General features: G+C 57.6%; 1 protein-coding gene across 1 annotated transcript in view; it reads left to right on the top strand.

The window, feature by feature from the left end:
• KIRREL3 (kirre like nephrin family adhesion molecule 3) overlaps positions 1–20,061 on the top strand; it is a gene marked incomplete at its 5' end in the record, with an annotated part of 91,752 nt that overhangs the window by 19,214 nt on the left and 52,477 nt on the right. The window contains 2 exons of the mRNA XM_054712574.1: positions 6,015–6,164; positions 11,143–11,292. Of these exons, the coding sequence (XP_054568549.1) occupies positions 6,015–6,164; positions 11,143–11,292 (300 nt within the window). The remainder of the gene's footprint in view (positions 1–6,014; positions 6,165–11,142; positions 11,293–20,061) is intronic.

Genomic DNA, 20,061 nt, shown 5'->3' with positions numbered 1-20,061 from the left:
CGATCAGGGGAAGGCGACGCCACCATCACACCTCTGCTGCTGCCACTGCCAGCAGCGCAAGCCTTGGCAGGCCCTGGTTACCTGAGCCTCAGGCGGCCGTGGGTGGCTGGGCAGCCACCATCTGAGGCTTGCCTGCACCTCAGGCCGGCCCTGGGCAGCTGGGGGGCTGAGGAGGCTGAGGGGACTCCGGAGGCAGGTGCACAGAGTGGCCAGACCTGCCTGGGGGAGGGCCCGGCCATGTTGTGCACCTGCCGCCCCGGCAGGGCTGAGGGGACTGGGCATTGCCATCTTGTGGCAGTGGGCACCACCATCTTTGAGGGCATGGCAGTCAATTAGCATATTCTCTCTTTATTAGATAGGATGGTTATTACATAATAAAAAGTACCAATAGTCGCCGAAACCGGTTTGGCTCAATGGATAGAGTGTCGGCCTGCGGACTAAAAGGTCCCAGGTTCGATTCCGGTCAAGGGCATGTACAGGAGGCAGCTGATTGATGTTTCTCTCTCATAGATGTTTCTAGCTCTCTATCCCTCTCCCTTCCTCTCTGTAAAAAAATCAATAAAAATATTTTTTTAAAAGTACCAATAGTTATTATACCTCCTTTCTTTCATACCGCCCCCCCCCCCATGGTGGCCAGTACAGGGCTCCGCTCTGAGTCCTAACCGGTGGTGTTGACCAGAGCTGTAGGGAGGAGGCTATGTAAACTTAGGGAAGAACCGAGAAATTGCTTTTCAGTCCAAAGACTCTCTGCCTCTCTTTAGATGCCTGGTTTGTGGGGTGAGTACTTGTTTGAGAATCAAAATTGGATTTCAGGCCCTTAATTCAATAGCTAACATGGGATAATGGCAAGAAAACAGGGTTTGCAGCCGAAGATACTTGGGTTTGAATTACACATGGGCCCACCCAGGACATTGAATTACACCTGGGTCTACTGTTTGACCTTGAATTACACCTGAGACCACTTTGTCACCTTGAATTACACCTGGGCCCACTGTGTGACCTTGGTCATGTCACTTCATTTATCAGCCTCAGTTCATCTGTAAACTGAGTGATCACAGCTAACTGGCACTGTGGTCACATTCAAAGGCATAAAGTAGGCTTTCGTGAATAACTCAGCTATTTTTGTCCTATAACACCCACCTCCTTGAGACTCTGGCCCCGCCCCTTTCCTTCCCACTTCATGCCTTCTGTGTGGCGTGCTCAGCACAATGTCTGTCCACTCAGTCATGTACAATGTAAAAACAATTTCCTACAGTAACCAGGTCTCAGGAGGCACACCAGAGCGGTCAGCTACAAGCACCACAGGCCATTACAGAACTGTCAGTGCTCCCCCGCTCCCCCGCACGCGCGCACACACACACACACACACACACACACACACACACACGCACGCACGCACGGCACTGAGACGGCAGGACGGAAACGACAGCCATTGCCCCGCCCTCAAGGAGTTCACCCTCTATTTCTTTTTTACTTCTGTTTCTTTGGCATCTAACATACGTATATGTCGTAGCTGCTCAATAAGAAGGAATTGAGGGAGAAGAGAAGGAAGGAAAAGAGGGGGAGGAGAGGAAAAGAGAAGATGGAGACCCCCCTCCCGGGGACAGACAGTGCCTAGAGGTGCAGGCAAAGATCAAGACAGGGCAGAGCTGGCCCCACAGGGACGCCGGGGCTGGTGAGGGAGGCCTGGGTAGGGCTCACTCCACATGGTGGGACAGCCAGGACTCCAGGCGACACCTGTGAGCGGCAGCACAGGTAAACTTGGGTTTGCCAGGGTTGCTGCTGAGCACCCAGGAGGAAGGGGCAGATTTCGGAAAAGCTCATAGTCCAGGATGGCAGGTCCGGTGCCGCCCTGCTGACACGGAGAGCCACAGAGTTCCACCTCTTGAAAAGGGGGAGATACGAGGACGGCGGCAATTTTGAAAGAAAATCCGGGGCGCTACCTGAAAGCCATCATGGTCTGTTTGGAGCCGCCAGGTTGAGGCCATGAGGGCCTGGACTTGGGGTTGTGCAGTGGGAATGGACAGAAAAGGGTGGGTCTGAAGAAAGAGGCTGGGCCAGACTTGGTGATGGGATAGATTAAAAATAAAGCGTGAAAAGGGAGGCCTCGCGGACCGCCAGGCTCCACACCCAGGAGAACGTCATGGGACGAAATGGGAAACTGAGGCAGAACACCTGGGACCAAGGGTGCGAGGTGTGCTGAGAGCAGGGCATACTCTGTACTCAGGTCAGAATGGTCCAGGTGATGAGGATACAGGCATAAGCTCCCGGAGGGAGGGACCAGGTCAGACCCACCTGTCCTCAGACGTTGCAATACCTGCCTCATAGCAGGTCTCAATGAACGTGTGTTAAAGAAACAGCTGTGCTCAGGGGGCTTCCTGTCTGCTTAACACAATACCCGGCAGGTTATAGGGAATGGTCCCGGGCGAGCTTAAACGTCACCTGTTTGGAGTAGGAAACATGGGGAATAGGGAACGGGAGTGAAGGGAGGTCAGGGCCTACCCCAGGGCTCTCATCTGTGTTCCTGGGGCCTTGAGCTGGAAGCAGAGGCCGCAGGGTCTGTCCCAGGGGTGAAGAGAAGTGGGGCCCCCGCTCCCCGCCTCTCCATCCACAGCACCTCAATTATCTCTCTCTGGAGAGTGACAGTGGCCTTGCGATTCTGTTTGAAATGGCATCCCATTGATTTAAAAGAAAAACAGGGGTTTTTAGCATCTTGTTGTTTTTTTTTTTCTTTTCATGTCTTGTATTGAATGTGTAAAACTTAAAATTAGACTTTAAAAAATTGTCGGTTAGCCAAAACCGGTTTGGCTCAGTGGATAGAGCGTCAGCCTGCGAACTGAAAGGTCCCAGGTTCGATTCCGGTCAAGGGCATGTACCTTGGTTGCGGGCACCTCCCCGGTAGGGGGCGTGCAGGAGGCAGCTGATCGATGTTTCTCTCTCATCGATGTTTCTAACTCTCTATCTCTCTCCCTTCCTCTCTGTAAAAAAAATCAATAAAATGAAAAAAAAATAAAATAAAATAATTGTCGGTTAAAGCACTAGCCATTCCCTGTCCAAAAATAATTTGCAAACTCCGCCTTTTGGGTGGTTTCGTGAGACTGTCCTTGTGTCCCTCTCCCTACCCCCCCTCCTAACATCCTTCCCAGAGAAAAGCTGGGGGACCCGAACACACCGAGAGTGAGCAGCAGATGCTCGGATGGGAGATCTGGAGACCGCCCCCCAGGCGGGCCACTCCTGTTCTCCCATCCCCTCAGGCTCCGGTCTGTAGGCCCCAAGTCTACTCTGGGGGGGGGCTCTTCTGCCTGCTCCACCTCCTGGCCCGGAGACACCCCCCAGAGTGAAACAGGGACTACTCGGAGTCACTGCCAAGACCTGCTTCCACACAGCGCTCCTCCCAGCCTGCCTGCCTCGAGAGCCTGTTTCCATGGCAACAGTCCTCTTCTCCCTCAGGGTACCACCGTCAGGCTGGGGTATCTCTCAGTCCAGGACTCGCCCAGCCCCGCCCCTCCAGCCCCTTGGGATGCTTCCTGCGCCCAGCTCTCTAGTTAGGCTCACCAGCGACAAGAGGAAGCAGGACTGGGGCGGGGGGCGGGGGGGACTAATGGGACGGTTACCCTTTCAGGAGTCCCCATCAGTGGACATTTCTGAGGATTTGAGCCCCATTTTGGTTAAGGCCTTCTCAGCCTGACCCCTCCGCTCCCTGCTGGCAGCTTGATAGTCCTCTCTGATAGCACGCTCTCTGGCTGCTCTTGCGGCCGCCTCCACGCTGCCCTTCCTGCGAGAACGATTTTGGGATAAAAGGATGAGCTGAGAAATCATCATCAGAGCCCAGAGAAGAGCCTCAGCATGTTCTCTCCCCACCCCCTCCCACTATGTGGCTTCTGCACCCCCTCCCTCCCCCTCCCCTTTCCTTCCCCCTTCCGCTCCCCCTCCCTCCCCCCCGCCCCCCCCGCCCCTCCCCCCCACCCCCCACCCCCACCCCCCACCCCCCCATTCCCCGTCCTCCTCCAGGCCCCCTTTTCTCCTGCTCTCCTCACCGGACCCCTCGCCCTCCTGCTCTTTCTCCCACCTCCTTCCTCCTCTCTCGTCTCTTCCCTCCTTCTCGCTCTTGTTTTGGTGCCAGAGACCGTCTAATTACAACAGAGAAACAGAAGAGACAGAGAGGAGAAAAAAAATAACCCCGCCACACATAGCTGATTAAAACGTCCTGTGAAATCTAATTGGTAAAGCTCGACTCGGAATAAAAAGTGCCTCTCCCACAATTCAGCGCCAATGTGATTGTTAATGAGACTCCTCAGAGACCAGCCCAGATCTCATCAGGTGGTGGGCTCAGCTACCTGCCACGCACGCACGGACTGTCACAGCATGTGGACTCTGCCTCCTCCAGGGGGCGCTGCCACGCGTGCTGCCCCCGGCCTGCTCCCCTTGGAGCTACACACCAGCAGCTCCCTTCCCAGGGCCCGTCTGCCGCCCAGAGCTCAGCCCTATCTGTGGTCTGAGCCTGGGCCCTTGTGTCTCAGACCTCGGGGCTATCCTGACCCTTTCAGGGGGAGGAGAGGCTGGGCTGCTCTGGGCAGCAGCCCAGCCAAGCCCAGCTTTCCTGGGCTGTCAGTAGCTGCAGAGCAGGGTGTGGGAGAGAAGGGGTGCTTGGGAGTCAGAGGACCCCAGCTCAAACCCCTGCTCCATCACTCATCCGCTGTGCGACCTCAGGCAGGTTACTTTGCCTCTCTGATCCTGGTGTCTTTGCGGGAACATGGAGCTATTTCCGCCCTGTGATGTAATTCCATAGGAGGGAGGGCACGTGAGGCATGGTCGCACTGCGGGCAGGAGCTCAGTAACTATCATTCCCTGTTGTCCATTCAGTGGGGCCTCCCGGGAACAGTCACATCACCCCCTTCTTGGCAACCCCTCCAGGGCCAGGCTCAGGGATCTGCATGCAGCATAGCTCAGCGGATGCGAACATGTCTCTGGAGCCCAAAAGGCTTGTGTCTGCAGCCTCGTCCTGCCCCTAGACGCACCGAACAGTTCGGTTAGCCTCTGAGGCTCCGGTTCTTAACCCTGTGAAATGGGGTGATTAAGGGCCACTGTGTGTGTGTGGAGCGGGGAGGTGCCCCCACTCCAGGGAAGGTGCAGTCGGCACCTGGTCTGTCGATAACAACCGCAGGCCCTGTGACTACCTCGCACCTCCTTGTGCCTCATCTGGTTGGTTCGGGGATGAAAACATTAGTGAGCGAACATTTTAAGTCCTAGCACAAGCCTGGCGGGTCGTGCACGCTGCAGATGTATTCAATAAAGTAGGGACTGGCTGGCTTCGATGGCTCAGTGCCATCTCACTGAGGTATAAGGGAGGGCATGGGGTCACAGTCATGGCTTTCTCCCAGTGACAGTGAGGCTGGGGTAGGGTCTGCTGCAGAAAGGAAAGGGACAGGCTGATGTGTGGACGTGAGACCTGCTCCCTCGTGCCACACACCCCCACCACCACACTGCACACCACTCCCCCTGGTGAACTCGGCCTGAGGCCCATCCTGAGCCACTAACTAATACTGTTGCCTGGATTCTCAGATTTAACCCACGCCCGCTGCCCTGAAGCACACCCCACACGGAATGCTGCCCGGGGAGGGGGGCGGTCTCTGTCCTGCCTCTGTCCTGCGTGGAAAGTGGGTACAAGCAAGGGGTGTCACGTAAGAGTTAGCCAGGTGGAAAGGGAGAGGCGTGTCCCAAGGGCCAGTGAGTGGTGGGCATGGCCTGTGGGGGGCGGATGGCTGGACCAGGTGTGAGTGTAGGGAAGTTAGGGATTGATGGGGCTCCAGTGGGGACCCAGCTCTGAAACAGAGGACTGAGCCAGGGGGGGCCGTGAGGAAGTCGCTGCTGGGCCCCAGGCAGGACGGGAGGTGCTCTGGGAGGTGGGGGACCTGTCCCCGGGGCCAGCCTGGGCCCTGCCTCCCTAACATGAGAAGAAGTCCTCCAGGCACTGCTCCCCGCACTCACCGGCCGCTCTGCTTGTCTCCTCCCAGGCCAAGTGTACTCCTTCAGCCAGCAGCCCCAGGACCAGGCCGTGGTGTCGGGGCAGCCGGTGACGCTGCTCTGTGCCATCCCGGAATATGACGGCTTCGTTCTGTGGATCAAGGACGGCTTGGCTCTGGGCGTGGGCAGGGACCTCTCGAGTGAGTACCCCCAGACCTCCCCGGGAGGGCCTGGACCCCGCCCCTGCCTTATCCTCCCGTGCACCTCCAGCTGTCCGTGCAGGGCCATGGGCAGAGTCAGGCGAGGTGAGGCCGGGCTAAGGGTCCCACGGGCTCTGAGGGCCCCTCTGACAACTGATACTGACCTAGCACTAAGCCCTCGACCTGGTGATCGGTCCAAACCCAGCACAGCGTCGCCCTGGAGGGCCTATTCCAAATCAGAGATGGTTCCGGTCGAGTCCGATTTCCAGAGGTAAAGTGTTCTTGCGTCTTGGACCAGAGTAGATTCCCCACTTAAGTCACAGCCTGGTTCTTCCCATCCATCAGAGGGAGCCAAGCAGACTGAAAACTCACCAAGATACCTGGTGGCTTTCGGGGTCACCATGGGATGGGAAGAGAGTGTATGAAATAAACTCCAAACCTTGCTCAGCCCACCCAGCCTGGGATGTCTCAAGGGAGCACTGGTGGGCTCCTGAGGCTGCTGAGGGCTGGCATCGGGACGACCCGGTCAGCGCCAGGCCCTGTCACCTGTCGGCTGTTGTGAATGTCAACCCTTAAGCCTCTCTGATGTCTCTCTGATCCCTCCTCTCCTCCGGGAGAAAGAGAGTGGACTCGCCCTCCTGGCCACTCCCCACCCGCCACTGGGGAGACGGGAGGCATGTGACTGCCGCTAGGCGTGGCAGAAACTGTAAAAGTCAGCCAAGGGATCTGGGGCCCCCCCCCGCTGCGGGGGAATGGCGAGGGGGGAGGGGAAGAGAAAACAGTGTCTTCACCTGAGAAGTAGCGTGGCCTCCCCTGGTTTACAGCCTCAGGAAAGCCCCTCGAAGCGCACTCCGCAGCGTGACCGCGGGAGGATGAATATTTTAAAGTGTGAGTTATGGCTCGCCAAAAAACGGATATTGAAACATGACAGCCATGGTCAATAGCAACACGGGGTGTGAGTGCCGCAGCCCAACTGAGCGTCGATGAAACACAGTAATATCCCCAAAATATATGGGGCTGCCATCCAACCTAAGGATTGTGGGAACCAGCCCTGTCCAGGGACTCTGCTCCCTCCCCCTGGAGACACTGGGGGGAGGGTATGACCTTCCCAGACGGGACTCCCCGGTGCTCTGAGAGTCTCTGAGCTTGGCCCAGGGGTGTTGCTGGCTAAGGAGGCTCCCGGGGCCCTGGGCAGTCATGTGCAGCCTTGAGTCTGGAACTCTGCTCTCGTTGAGTTGGTGGCCTAGGAGGGCCCAGGTCACCCTGGATGGGTCATGGACTGGCCCTCCCTGCACAGACCCCTGAGCCTCTGGCATCGGTGCCCATGAGTGGCCTCCTGGGACCCAGGGCCGGGGCCTGCTCGGTGCTGAAGGCCAGCGGGCTCTGATGAACCGGCGTCTGCGGCCCCTCCGGCTTGGTTCCATTTATAGGAAGAAGGCTGGCCCTCTCCTAGCAGCGCCCGTGAAGTCAAACTCCCCATAAACTGTTTCCTCTGTATTTGGTCGCCTGTCCCCAAGGTCGCATCATGACCACAATGACAGGTACTTGCATGCCCACTAAGTGACTGATGAGGAAGTGAGAGAAACAGACCTAATCCACGTCAGCAAATATTTCCTGTGGGGAAACTGAGGCTCGGCCTTGCGTCAGCCTGCATTGCGTCTACCAGGAGCCGTGCCCTAACTGAAGAGCTCACTGTCTCTCTGGTCACCACGGCTGAAAAAAAAAAAAAAAACAGTCAAAGAAAGAGATTTATAAATATACTCCCTCATATTGATAGAATATTTTTCTTCTAAGAAGCTCAGATATTTTCTCATAAATATCCAGTGATCCACAGGGAGAAAAAGAAGGATTTTCCCCTTTCTGTGACAGGTCAACAGAGTCACCGTTGAGAAAGAAGTTGATATGCCATGACTGGTTTGGCTCAGTGGATAGAGCGTCGGCCTGCGGACTGAAAGGTCCCGGGTTCGATTCTAGTCAAGGGCATGTACCTTGGTTGCGGGCACATCCCCAGTAGGGGGTATGCAGGAGGCAGCTGATCGATGTTTCTCTCTCATCGATGTTTCTGACTCTCTATCCCTCTCCCTTCCTCTCTGTAAAAAATCAATAAAATATATTTTTTTAAAAAGAGAGAGAGAAAGAAGTTGATTCAAGCATATACCAAAGCCCAGTGCCTGGCTCCCAACCCCCAAAAGGCCCAGACGCCCGGTCAGTTCTCACTTAGAAAGACGGGACCTCTTTGCTGCCCCACCTCACGGTCACTTCCGTTTAAACCAGCATTTACAGTCTATTTCCTACGTGCCGGGCCCTTTACATGGATTGCCCTGTGTCATGGTCACCAGAACTCTGGGAGGTGCGAGCATGTCCCACTTTACTGATAACAGAAGCACGAAGGCGTAAAAGCAGCTAACCCATGACTACAACGTGGAGGAAGTGGCCGAGTTGGCATTGGACCCAGGCAATCTGACTGCAGACCCCAGACTCCCAGTCATTTTCGTCCCCTGAGGGAGCAAGAGAGAGCGAGGATGCTGTTTGTGGGGGGGGGGGAGGGGGGGCTAGAACGTCCTCCCACTCCCCGCTTCTGGGCTGATGTTTTCTGAAGACGCTGCCAGGCCTTGGGACAGCATCCCAGCTCTGCCGCCTAATTAGGCAAATACAAACAAACCCATCACTGATGTTTGCAGCAGCTCCTGAGAGCGAAATCGCGGCGGATCGCTTGCTTGCAAGACAACAAAAACACACGCTCAGCCAAGCCGCCTGCGGGAGAGCCGGGCCTCATCGAAGAACAGCGGGATCCAGGGGCTGGGCGGAGGGCTGGCGTGGGTAGCACTGAAGGCGGCAGCAGCAGGGGGAGGCCTGGGCTAGGAGCCATTTCCAGCCCTCAACTCACCTGGGCTCCTTCCCCCAGCCCAGCAGAGGGTGGGAAGGGCAGGCAGGACACAGCTGCTTGCTCTGTGAGCCTCTCTGGCCAGGCCTGACAGCTGTGGAGGGCAGGGACAATGCTAGCCATGCAGACGAAGCACAAGGAGCACCCGCAAAGCATACTGGGAAAACTGGCAGAGGATTGCAGCGACCTTCGGGGACCAGGCCTGGGTGGCCCTGCACAGCCCAGCCCCAGGGAACCCTGCCCCGCCCTCAGCTTATGGAGGTGGAAGGGGCCTTGAGCGCCAATGTTTAAATCAGGGTAGACATCTCCTCTGCAGTGTCCCCGACAGGTGATCTTACAACCCTTGCTTGAATACAGCCAGTGATGGAGACCTCACTACCACTTCTGGAAGGCCAGAACCTGGTCGGACACCTCAAACGGTTAACAGTATTCTAGCAGCATTTCCCTGTGACCTAATGGTCAGAGTGGGCAGGTCCTCTTTCCTGGGTCTTGGGCCCATAAATGCTAATGCTGTCTCTGTGAGGCACAAAACCACAGCTCCCCCACTCTCGGGGACTTTCTCTGTGTATGTCTCCCCCTTGCTTAAGCCCTAGTCTTCTCTTTTAAAGGCCAAATGTGCTCAGTCCCCCCTCCTACAGCACCTTTCTGAGAAGTCACACGGTCCTGGCGAAGGTCCTTCTGAAAGAGGAGCAGTTTGGGGTTGCCCAGGGGTGGACAGGCCTCTAAGGAGAGAAGGGGACCAGGACGGAGGGAGTGCCCTCTGAGGGACTGGGAGGTGGGGAGGGCAGAGCTCAGGTAAGGGGACAGGTCCTGCGGAGAGGAACTAAGGGACGTTAGGGCCCAAAACCCAGGAAAGAGGACCTGGCTGCTAAGACTCACATCAGCATGTACAGTCCACCCACACAGCAGCAGGAAAGCCAGTCGATGATTTATCGTGCTCACGCTTTAATTTATCTACTAGAGGCCTGGTGCACAAAATTCATGCACGGGTAGGGTCCCTAGGCCTGGCTGGCGATCAGGGCCAATCTGTGGGGCAATTGGCGGGGCAATCAGGGGGCCCCTGCTGGCACCCGCCTTGGCTCGCCTGGGGCCTGTGGGCTGAGGGCAGTCCCTGCCTTGAGCGTCTGCCCCCTGGTGGTCAGTGTGCATCATAGCGACCGGTAGTTCCACCGTTCAGTCCATTTGCATATTAGCCTTTTATTATATAGAATTATCCATCTCCAGTGGTACAAGGGGCCCCAGATTCCTAAGTGTCCTGAGCACCTCCTACGTGCTTAGTCAGACCCTGGGGTTTGGGGTTGGGAGGAAGAGTGACGAGAAAAGGGCCGCAATGGTTCAAAGCGACCGGAGGCTCCTGGGCATGGGTAGAGTGAGCTAGATCCTGCATCCCGAAACAAGCTCTTCCCAAAGTCACTCTTTTTTTAAAAAAATGTATTTTATTGATTTCAGAGAGGAAGGGAGAGGGTGAGAGAGATAGAAACATCAATGATGAAAGAGAATCATTGATCGGCTGCCTCCTACACATCCCACAGTGGGGATCGAGCCACAACCCGGGCATGTGCCCTGACCGGGAATCGAACCGTGACCTCCTGGTTCATAGGTCGATGCTCAACTACCGAGCCATGCAGGCCGGGCCCCAAAGTCACTCTCAGTCCTTTCCCCGATCGTTTCCTGCTTCATCCCTTCTCTCTCTCTTACTCTGCCTTCTGTCTGTCTGTGGGTCTCAGCCTGGGTCTCGCTGTCTCCCTGTGTGTCCTTATCAAAATGCACGTCTGCTTGGTAACCCGGCTGCCGGGCGCACCACTTCCCCGAGTCATAGGCCCGCTGTGTCCGTCCACACTTAGCATTTCCCTCCCGTTCTCTCCTCCCGTCTCCAGCAATAGCTTCCCCACATTCCCAAACCAAAAACATCGCCCGTTCCCTTACACGCACTCTGCCCAGCACCCTGGGGAGACTCGCCTCTGTGCTCACCCCGGGGCCCTGAGCCTCTGAGACAGAGCAGCCCCCGCCCAGGTGTGCGCCGCTGTCCCGCGTATCACGAATGTCGCCTTCGCCCCTGGACCAGCGCCCGTGATACGCCTGCTGTGTCCACAGGTTACCCGCAGTACCTGGTGGTGGGGAACCACCTGTCGGGAGAACATCACCTGAAGATCCTGCGGGCAGAGCTGCAAGACGATGCCGTGTACGAGTGCCAGGCCATCCAGGCCGCCATCCGGTCCCGCCCCGCGCGCCTCACCGTCCTGGGTAAGAACCGACCGCGGGCACGTGGGGCAAGGGTGCTATGGGAAACCTGGTGCTCGGTTCCAGAGGGTTCCTTCAGGGGCCTCCTGCTGGGCAAAGCCCCAGGCATTGGCCCCCAGGGCTCTGGCCACGCCCCCGTGTGTCAGTAACCGCCCCCCCCCCCCGGCCCCGGAAATCAGAAGGCCAATGCCACCTCCCTGTGACCTTGTCCAACCCCAGTGTGTTTATCCGGCTGGGAAGCAAATAGGGCTCCCAGAGGCTCACATATTCCATCAGAGAACGTTTTCCGCGGCATCTGGGCCCTGGGCTAGGCGATGGAGACAGGGAAGTCTGGGACACAGCTTGGAGTCACTTCCTTCTGGACTGAGCTCCCTCGGGGTGCGAACAGGTCGCCACTTCCCCATCAGAATCCGCCTGGAGCTGGACTGCCCCGTGATGTCAGCATCCATAGGGACCACCACTGCCTGTTCCTTCCCCCTTCCCTGCTCCTGGGAACCCTGGGCTGCCTGGGAAAACTCACTTCAGGCTCTCAGAACAAATCATACCTTTGCTCTTGGTCTCTCTTCATCTCGGCTTCCCAGGAGCCCAGCGTCCCTGGGACACCCTGCCTGAACAGGTGCCCCCTGCGCGCCCCTCCCCCCGCCTCGGACAGACCTGCCTAGAGACAGGGAATGGGCTCCATTTACACAGCTCTTGACAGCGACTCTCAAAGCATTTCCACTTCTCCTTCCTCCCTCTTTCGATGCAAGTCTGTGGGACAGGATTGTTGCCCCAAATGAGAAACCGAGGCTCCAAGAGGCATAGGGCCCGGCCCAGGGTCCGCCGGACGGAGCTCTGTGCACCCCCTCACTGCCTCCTCGGGGAGCCTCTGCCAGGCGCCTGGGGCTCAGCAGCCAGAAGAGGGGACCCCGGCTCTGCCCTCCCACCTCTCGGCAGCTGCCGAGATGCTCCGACAACGGGGTCAGCGCCAGGGCGCTGCCTCCTCGCCCGGCAGATGAGGCGCATGGCCACGCGGAGATGAAATATTTACGCGTGTGTCAGGTTATCTTCAGATCTACACGGCCAGCATGCAGGCAGATTAGCCCAAGCCCAGCAGACAGGCCCCGGAGGACCGCGTACCGCGCTCGGAGCCTGGCTGCTGGAGACGGAGGAGGACCTGGGGCCGCGCCCAGAGCCGCCTGCCGCCTCTGGTCTCCTCTGCCCACCATGAAAGGAAGGAGGGAAGCCAGCGGGCGGGCAGGGTGAAAAGGCGGGGGCTGTGTGGTCAGGAAGGGGCCTTCCGGAAAGCGATCAGGGACATGGAAGGGTGGGACAGCCATCGCCACCTCTCCCGGCCCGGGAACAGGTATGGGGACCGAGGGGAGAGAAGAGGAGGACTGGGCACCTAATAGCTTTCCTGGTTTGGGGGGATTGCAGAATGCCGGGACAGATGTGCTAAGTGGAGCTATAGGGTCTCCCTCTCCAGAGGTGACTCTCAGCCCCATCCTCAGAAGAACCCATGCCTCACGCAGGACCTAAAAGAGACGCAGATGAACTCCTCCTAAAGTGGCTGTCCTGGTAGCAGGGCTTCCGCCGGTCATCACCAATGATTTACAGAGTCCTTGCCTCCTACTCTCACGGTTGGATAACAAAGTCCCAGTGACTCCAACTGTGTCACAGGTGAGGGAAGCAAGACTCAGGGAGGCAAAGGCCCTTACAGGAGGTCACACAGCTTAATGACACTCAGAATTAACCCCAGATTTTCCAACTCCACGCCAAAGCTCTCTGCCTGCCCTCCGCGTCCCTAAATGCCAGTAGAATCCCCTTTATCTGGCTGGGGGTCGTGCTTCTGAGGGCAGGGCCTCGGGGTCTCATCTAAACAGACTTGACTTTGTCTGGGGTCACATCTAAATAGCAGCTGCCCCCCCCCTCCCTCTCTAGTGCCACTGCCTGGCACTGCCTCTGGGCACAGAGCTGGGTGGTGCATGGAAGATGTTTTATTCAAGTGCTAGTGGCCCCGTGCACGGATTCGTGCACATTGAAAGGAAATTAATTAGAAGAAATATTTTAATACCGCTATTCGCCCTTTCTCTATAGTAGAAGTGCCAGCCAAATTCACGACCGACAATGACAGATCAAAACACACGTGTGCGATTGGCCCCAGCGAGAGCTTTATATGTGTCATGCATGTGCGAGTCAACGTTTATTTTTAACCCTTTGCACTCGCTTGCTTTTTTCTCGATTCCTTTATTCTAATGCTAACCGTGTCAAGTCACACTAGACATCCGAGTGCAAAAGGTTAAATTGACAGTGCGAGTCATATGTACTGGCTGGTCAGACGGTCGGACGGACAGATGGACAGACGGACGGATGATCACTTAGCCTTTTATATATATAGATGGGGGTCAGTTGAAGAGGCAGAAGGGGGAGTTGCCAGGGGCCCCAGCAGGATGCTCTGGGTAAAATTCCTGAGAGCAGGGACTGCTCATGCACACTCCACTGAAACAATTCCTCCAAAACAAGCTAACCCTGGGCACGAAAGAGCTTCCCCAGGCTCTGCCTACAGTCCTCCACACCAGGCCCCACCCCTGAGCCCCCAGCTGGTCCTGCCGGCCCCACCCTTCAGCTGGTCGGGCAGGTCCCCGCCCCTGGCTGGCCTGCCCGGCTCTGCCTGAGGTACGGCCTGGCTGAGGCCTGGCTGAGGAGTTTCTCCGCGGTGTACAGCCCCACCTACTGCCCCGGAGGGAGGCCCTGCAAGCAGAAGCTCACCAGCCATCTGGAAAGGGAGCTCTCTGGTCTGCTCACGGTGGCGGCCAGACAGAGCAGCTGCTCCGGCAGAGGGGAGAGGTGTGTCTCTACCCTGCCCAGCCAGCTTCCCAACCAAGACCCCATCTGCTCGGCGGTGACATCTCAGCCTGGGAAAACGTCCCAGCCGGCTCCCCAAGGGGGCTGGGAGGGTGGCAGCCCTTCCCGTGCTCCAGGAACGAGAGCGCTTCCTAATTCAGTCTGTATTTGCCCGAGATCGGTTTTTAATTAAATAAAGTAAGGGCCTGATTAGAACCCGCGGAAGACGTGAGAGCAGACTCAGATGGTGTTCTGGCCACACCGCAAAGCAAACACTTTGGCTGGAACAGAGGGGGGCCCCAGGGGTCTTCCATCAAAGCACCGAGTGGGGAAGGCAAATACGAGAGGCTGTAGAGCCAGCAGATGTGCGCTGTGGAAATGTGCACGGGCCGCACGCGTGGAGAAGTCGGAGGGCCAGCTCACAGAGCCTGCCGGGCTCCGGGGAGGGCACGGGGACGCGGGCCCAGCGGCCGAGCCCAGAGTCACAGACAGATTCATTAGCCTTGCGTCTCCAGCTCTCAGATGCAATCAGGCGAGGAGCAACGTGGAGCTGAGCATTTGCTACCCCAGGAGGCAGGGAGAGGGAGGGAGCTGGGGAACCAAGAGGAAAAGCGGGGGGGGGGCAGAGGCTGTGCTTGGGAGGCTGAGCCAAGCAAAGACTGGGGAGCCCGGCCCAGGTGGATAGCCAGGCCGTTCCCTCTGCGACCCAGCCAGGCAGGGACCATGCTCTGACTCAAGCCAGGTCCAGACGTGCATCTTCCCGCCCCCAGAACATCTGAAAGTCATGGCGTTGTGGAAAGAGCAGCAGACTTGGAGGCAACCGCCCTGGTCCTGTCTTTAAGCGGCGGTGGGATCGTGGTCCTGCTACTCAGCTCTCGGGGGTCTCAGTGTTACAGAAAACCGGAGAGGAACCAAGCAATGCTTAGAGAGATGGAGTTACATTTATTAACGCGCGGGTCCAGAGGAAAATGTCTCGCAAATTCTGGGCCCCAACATGGAGGAACTTTCCCTATTTATATGTTTTTACCTTCTTTGTCTCCCAAATATGGAGTGTTTCCGGCCCCCTTTGCAAGTTCTTAAAGAGCCCCTATGTGCTGGGGCCTTGAGACCTCAACCAGAGGCCTGGCCTGGTGCCAGCACTGATAATTTTGTCCGGGGAAGGTTTAATGGCCTCTCTGAAGTGGGAGTAGTCTTATTTTCCTTATTATTTAAGCAAGCAAGCATCTACAGAAGCCAAATAGCAGGGTTAAAATTTCAAACAGAGGTTTTTATATAAGATGGATGCTTCATCAGCTGCCTCGTCTGTGAAAGGAAGGCGGTGATCAATAAGATGACCTGTAGGAGCTGTCCAGCTCCCCACATGCCTGACGTCCACAGTTAGGACCCAAAGGCCCACCAAGTGTTTTAGGAGAATGCGCCCACCTGCACTGGACCTGGGATTCGCGTGCTGACGGAGGCAAAGAGGGTGACGGTTGAGGGTGTTTTAGACGGCATTCCACCGCGAGGCTGGAGACGGGACCTCTCAACTCCTGCCCCGCCCTGGGATCCACGATGGGCTCTACACGTGAACCCAGAGGCCTCCTCTGGATCCAGCCTCCACCCTCCTGGGCCATCTCTGCAGAGACACGGCTAGGTGAACATCAGGAGACCCCCCCCGCACCCCCCCCAGACACCTTGCGGAGCCGGGGTGCGGGAGGAAGAGCCTGGGAGGGGGAAGACCTGCACGCAGCTCACTCACCGTGTGACCGCGGGCAGGTCCTCAGGGCTGGCACTGGGCCTCTGATTCAAGTCTCTTGAACCAGCACTTAGTACAGAGTAGGTACTCAATACTATCTGAGGATTTTTCATACGTGAGTGAATGAATGGATGCATGAGTGAATGAGGTTTCTGGTTTTTACTATAAAATAGGGATAATAAAAATACCAAGCTCCTAGAATTATTGTGAACATCAAACTAACACACACACACACACACACACACATATACACACGCACACACACACACACACACACACACACATGCAGACTGCTCCTCCCACCTGCAGGAACCCAGGGTTGAAAACATCTAAACTCTCCCAGGGCCAGAGCCGAAAGGGGATCTTGCCTGAAAACTTGGGAAGAAGGCGCTGAGGGACCCAGAGCAGGGAGGAAGTGGGTGCCCAGGACTTGATCGGCAAACATGTCCTGAGCACCTATGATATGCCAAGCGCCGATCCAGGCACTTTGAGATTCATCCATAAGCACGCGCGAGCCAGCCGCCGCCCTGCGGGGGCCTGCGTTCCGGCAGGGAGGCAGACAGTCGTAAATAGCAAACAGGTTAAACAGGTAAACTGCCTCGTTATGTCGCGTGTCAGGCGGAATAAACACGGTGAGAAGGGAAGGAGAGGGGGGTCTGGGAGCAGGCGGGGGAGGGAGGTGGATGTGAGATTAATTATTTACAAAGGTATTTTCCCAGCCTTCCTTCCCCTCCCCTCTCCTTCCTGGCCCGTTCTAATATTAACTCTGCTGTCTCGTCGCTCCATCAGAAACACGGCTTCCTAACCCAGCATGAATTATTCACATGGAGAGTCAGCCCATTCCAATCAAGAGGCGTCTTCGCCCTGATGTCCGGCCCGGGTCCTGGGAGGGCAGCAGAGAAGGTCCATCCGAGCCCTCACCTTGTGCCTTTTCCAAACCTCGAGCTCCCTCTGCATCTCCTCCCACCAGGGAGCTGCGGGCAGAGGCCTCCTGGGTCCGGAACATGGGCAGTTCCCCCGACTGCCAAGCCCCTCACCTGGGGAGGTGGGTGCAGAGAGAGGCAGCAGGGAAGGTGGGCTGACACAGACCCCAGGAGCACTGGCTACTAAAACTGTTCTAGAAACCAGTGGCGAGAAACCCAGCCAGCCAGTCACCCTGCAGGAGGGGGCATCTGAGTGGTCTTCAGGGATGAGAAAGCACCTCCACGAACAAAGCCAGGTTCCCTTCGTGGTACACAAGGCCCTCTGAGGCTGCCCCCCGCTTCCGCTCCAGCCCCAGCTCTGCCACCCCCTTGCGCCGAGGACAGCAACCAGCTTGCCGCTCTCCCGACCCCCCCTACACCAGTGGTCGGCAAACTCATTAGTCAACAGAGCCAAATATCAACAGTACCACGATTGAAATTTCTTTGGAGAGCCAAATTTTTTAAACTTAAACTCCTTCTAACGCCACTTCTCCAAAATAGACTCGCCCAGGCCGTGGTATTTTGTGGAAGAGCCACACTCAAGGGGCCAAAGAGCCGCGTGTGGCTCGCGAGCCGCAGTTTGCCGACCACTGCCCCACACCTCTAGCCCCTTCGTCATTGTGTGTATCTGCCTAGAATGCCCTTCCCGCCGTTCTTCCCTTGGCGAGCGTGCTCCGCTGTCAGGATTCCCCTTAGACATCACCTCCTCCGGGAAGCCCTCCTGGACCTCACATGGCCTGACGGCTCCCCCTCTGAGCTCCCTTAGTCTTCTGCACGCACCTCCATCACCCCACTCGGCCCAGTTATATGGAAAGTGACTGTTCACATGCCTGGCTTCCCCCGGTCTCTCGGGGGGCGTCGTGCATCCTCATGCCGAGCCCAGCCTGTGAGCACCTGCTAGGCGCTCAGGACGTACATGTGCATCTGATCACTGTGGTCAAAGGGATCGGGGCACACTACGGGGCGTTTACCCTGTGAGAGTCCGTTATATGTTGGGTCGTGGGTAGAGAGGCGGCACAGCACCGCAATTAAGAGCCCAGGCTCTGGAAGCCATTAAATAACCTTGGGCAAGTCATGCCACCCCCCTGTGCCTCAGTTTCCTCATGTGTAAAATGGGGGCACAGTGGGAATAACCCTGTGTCCTCTCAGGGTTACAGAGCGTGCCATGAAGTAGTATACATAAAGCATTTCTCGCGGCCAGCATGCCGGCGTTGACAGTTATCGTCACACCTGTGGTGGGTGACCCTGTGATTCCTGCCGAGTTCGGGACACCCACGAGCAGCCCCTCCTCCTTCTCGGGGGTCAGGCTCCAGGTCCTGGGGAAGCTGTCCCGTCCAGCACGCGGCCGGCAGCCCTCCCGCTCAGCGCCCGGGAAGACAGGCGGAATCCATCTCCTCATCTCCTCATTAGGCTGCTTTGCCTGGGCCCGGCCTGGCTGGGGTTCCCCTCTCATCTGTGCTGTGTGCCTTTTCCTGCCACGTTCATTACCCTGCAATCACCCCAAATAGGGCAGCAAACAAGCCGGAGGTGGGAGAGGGGAGCCAGCTAAGCTCGCTTATCTCCTGAGGTTCCAGATGGGAGCTGTGCCCAGCCCTCCCCCACGCCACCCCGCTGCTGGCTCCTCCCCCTCCTCCTGCCACCCTGGCCACACACACCCCCTGTGTCCCCTGGTCCAGAAGCTGAGTCCCCTCCTCCCCTCTCTTTGGCCACTGCACCTCCCTCCCCCCTGGCCAGGCCCAGAAAAGATTGGAGGAGGTAACGCATGCTACCCCCAGCACGAGGCCCCGGCACTCTATCGATCCCCCTAATGAACAATGAGGCGGAGGGCAGAGAGTCACGGCCACCAGAGAGGGAAGGCCAGGGCCAGCCAGTCCCGCTGGATGAGCCGTCCCCCTCCTGGCTCCGGCCCCTGGGCACAGTGCGCGTCACACCCAGGTCCCTGGCTGGCGGGCTGAGGCCAGCCTGGGAGGCTGGGAGGCCGGGAGGCCCAGCTGGACGGGGAGACCTCCCAGGATAAAATAGCTCACGACTTCTCTGCTCTGACCTCAGCCCAGGCCCGAGATGAGGGTTTCATGGCAAATTATGGATTTAAAACTCGCAATGAATCTCCATTACAGCATGAAATGGGAAAGGAAAATGCTACTAAACGGAAGCCTTCCCTCAGTGCCAACGGGCAGCAGGGGTGTCGCCTTACGGAGGGGGCAGTTTAGAGCCGAAGTCACAAAGCCCAGTCCAGGAGCGGCCCGGAGAGAAGGCCGGAGAGCGGGCAGGGGCCCCAGGAGCACGCGCTGTGTCACCAGCGCAGGACACCACAGGGCAGAGCAGGCAGTGCCCACAGCAGGAACCAGGCCCCGGGCTCTCGGCAGCGGGCACCTCTCTGCAGAGGAAAGACGCATGCCTACCTCGGGTGGGGGGCGGGCCCTAGCTCTGTTCCTTGTCGCTGTGCTGGACTGGGACCTGTCAGAGATGCCGCCAGCGAGAGGCATTGCAGGCCCAGTGCCACCTGCCTGGGTAACCCTCACACAGGCCTCATGCACTGCTCACCACCTCTGCCAGGCAGCCCCACGTCTCCCTCCTTTCCCAGATGAGAAAGATGACACACAGAGAGGCCTGCCAGCCTGCCCCAGGTCACACAGCAAGAGAGAAACAGAGTTAGACCCTCGCCCTTCCATCCAAGTCGACTCTTCCCTTCTCCAGAATTCTGCTCAGACCCACAGCTGTCTGGCTCCTCCCTGCAGATGGACGGCAATGCGGTGTCTTTCCAGCCCCGGGGACTCCGGGAGCCCTGTCTGAGCCCTCACCCTGGCCCGGGGACCCCAGATGAACGACAGCCTCAGAAAACCCCCGTCCCCCAGATGCGCCTTGGGAGTCCGGGCCCTGAGACCACAGCATCCATTTTCCATCCCATTAAGTGTCATTACCAGGGGGCTGCCCACCGTCCTCTCCCCGTCACTAAATTATCCTGTCGCTGTGGAGGCGGTTTGCCTACTGGGAGGTTCAGAGGCCCCCAGCGGCCCACACAGCTGCCTCCCGCTCACAAACCTAAACAGCTGGGCTCCACAGCCCAGGAACGCCCGCTTCCAACAGAGTTCGCATGTTCGCACGCCTGCCAAGGTGTTTGTAAATGTTTGCAGAAAGGAAGGATTTCCCGCATGTAAATATGTCGAGAAAGGTGTTAGCCGCTGAGAAGTCACCTTGCCGGAACCAGGAACACCCGGCAGCCTGGTGGCGGGAGGCAAGAAAGGGGGACCA

This window comes from Eptesicus fuscus, chromosome 23 (genome assembly GCF_027574615.1).
Source record: "Eptesicus fuscus isolate TK198812 chromosome 23, DD_ASM_mEF_20220401, whole genome shotgun sequence".
NCBI classification, from domain to species: Eukaryota; Metazoa; Chordata; class Mammalia; order Chiroptera; family Vespertilionidae; genus Eptesicus; species Eptesicus fuscus.
The sequence above is the reverse complement of the archived record's forward strand: the minus strand, read 5'-3'. Positions and strand labels throughout refer to the sequence as shown.